This window comes from Nansenia antarctica (assembly GCF_963989245.1).
Source record: "Nansenia antarctica genome assembly, chromosome: 8".
Lineage (NCBI taxonomy): Eukaryota > Metazoa > Chordata > Actinopteri > Argentiniformes > Microstomatidae > Nansenia > Nansenia antarctica.
This window is the reverse complement of record NC_137678.1, coordinates 23,847,350-23,849,881: the sequence shown is the minus strand read 5'-3', so window position 1 is coordinate 23,849,881 and position 2,532 is coordinate 23,847,350. Positions and strand designations below refer to the sequence as shown.

Here is a 2,532-nt window from a genome sequence, read left to right as displayed (position 1 = left end):
CAACCTTGAGGAAGGAATGTCTGGTCGTAATAAATAATAACGGTCATTCTTGCTTTTACATTTTCTTTTTCATCAGTCCAATGTATCATCAAAACATCGCTAAAGCTACTCTAAAACCTTGCTGTACTTCATCTCGTCCCTAAAAAGTGCTTTGGTCAGTGGAGCTAAAGCAGATTTGATCACTTTTCACTAAATTGCCTCTTTGGGGTGTAAAGAATGCTGTGAATTTCCCTTAACCAGGCGTGCAACATACGTTTAGGGGTAACATTGGGGGATGGGGAACACACACACACACCACACACACACAGACACACACACACACACACACACACACAAAGACACACACACATACATATAAACGCATACACACAATATCCCTCCCTCCCTCACATCATGAACACACACTTTGCTCTCCTCCTCCTTGTTCGTAGCCTTGCTCCTTCCCTGTATCTCTCTAACTGCCTGTGGAGTGCTGCTTGGGCGCCACCTTCTTGCCACCACTGGCTTCTCTGACTCCCCCCCCCCCTTTCTCTCTCTCTGTCTCTGTGTCTCTTTCTCCCTTTCCCTCTCTCCCTCTCCCTCTCTCTCTCAATCTTTCTCAAATCTGTCTCAACATAGACAAGACTCTCTCTCTCACACACACACACACACACACACACACACACACACACACACACAGGAGTTCACACAAGGGGGCAGAGGGGCAAGGCATCGTCAGGGTCCTGCCTCTCACTCATAAGTCCCCCCCTTGCTCCTCCTGACCTGCACACACAGAGACAGCATGCTGCAAACTTTCCCATCCCTCACTCACGCTCCAGGCTCTCCCCGTCCGACTGCTGCAGCACTGCCTCTATAACAGGCTTCAGGTCAGCCTCCCACAGCAGAACTACTAGAGGAGCTGGCTGAGAGAGCAGCAAGCCCACCTGGAGAGCTGCTCATCACACAACTCGCTAGCAACAACTCTCAACAGTCCACTGGTGCTCAACGCTTGGTGTTTTTGGGATCACTCTTCTTCTCTTTTGGTGGTGTTTTTTTTTTTCTGGTTCCATTTTTTTACACTTTTATTGGAGAAGAAGTTGTTGAGAAAAGTAAGTGGACTGCTGACTTGGAGATAAGGAGGAGGAGGGAAAAAAAGAAAGAGTGGGACTTTGGACTTTCTAAATGGGGATTTTCCCTTAAACCCAGAAACTCTAACACTAATTGTGCTCGAGTTTGTTTGAACAGAGGCGTAAATCACCTGGATAGACCCTTTACAGCTTTTGGTTTGTTTGTTTGTTTGTGTTTTTTCAGCCTGGAAAGTTTGCAAGAGTTTTCTCTCTCTTTTGGTGGGTCTGAGGACATCACTGACCAGACGTTTTGCAGGAGAGAAACCCAGCTGAGGCAAAGTAAGTCCCCCCTCTCTTCCCTTTTGGCTTGTTGGTTTTATTTCAGCCGGGTTTTGTTGGCTTTGTTGTGGTGGCAAAATTAGACTTGCTGGAATTCCTGTTTTGCTCTGAAACATGCTGGACTGGTTTGAGTTCAATAAGCGTTGTAGTCATATAGTCTGAACTGGCATGACTTAGTCGGCTGGGAAAAATGTGGGGTGGTAAAAAACAGGGTCACTGTTTATTCTGCGGTTTAAATAAATACTTGCATTGTCTGTTGACAGCTATTAACCAGAAATAACATCAGCATTGGCGGTTTTAGTTTTATAGGGATAGTAAACATGTCCAAGAAATGGATATGTGCTGTGAAAAAAACTGTCCTGAAAACATGGAAATTGGAAAGCACCACAATTCAATTGAATTAATACATAAACAGTTTGTCGGTATCCGTTCAGGTGTATTGACACTTTTGTGTTATATTAAAGTATTGCACATTTTTAAAAGGTATATGCTGTCCTTGTCTTTTTCAGGTAAAACTAGTTCCAGGATGTTTTGCTCCAGGAGAGTTCTACAGCAGTGGTGCTTCGCTGTGTTCTTATTGTGTTCTCCTGTTCCACACTATGGAAGGCCAATCGATGCCCTGAGCAACAGAATGTAAGTCAACACACACTTTTTTATCCATCTTTTTACATTTTTTTTTTTTTTATCACTGATGACTTTTCATTTGATTTCCATAATTCCAAGTTTGTTGATATAAAAACTAGAAATCAGAGGAAGGGAACATTGCTAAAAACACTCCATTCGCACAGATTTATTTTTCTTTTCTTTTTGTTTATAAATATGAGCGCAAAAAAAACAAAAAACAAAATATTATATTTTATCACATTCAAATGATTTGGATTTCTCTGTATCTATTTCTAAGGAGTAATTCATGGTGGGAGAGCGAGTGTGTTACCTCTAATAGGCTGGAAAATGTGCTCATTTGTGAAACGTGCTGGCAGCTGTTTTGATAGTCTTCGCCCACCTGCATGTTTACTTAAAGAGAGGGGGAGAAAGCCCTCAGTGTGATAAAGCGCTCCGGAGTCTGGAGCCCTTAGCCCCCCTCCCTTCTTCCCTCGTTCCCTGCTTCGCTCCTTCCCTCCCTCTGCTCGCCCGCCAGTTCCCAAGC

At 43.7% G+C, this 2,532-nt stretch overlaps 1 protein-coding gene across 1 annotated transcript in view; it reads left to right on the top strand.

The window, feature by feature from the left end:
• Positions 1-1,911: 1,911 nt before the first annotated feature.
• The window catches only part of pthlha (parathyroid hormone-like hormone a), a gene marked incomplete at both ends in the record, with an annotated part of 6,201 nt that continues 5,580 nt past the window's right edge, over positions 1,912-2,532 (top strand). Inside the window, one exon of the mRNA XM_080537861.1 lies at positions 1,912-2,018. Coding sequence (XP_080393987.1) covers positions 1,912-2,018 — 107 coding nt within the window. The remainder of the gene's footprint in view (positions 2,019-2,532) is intronic.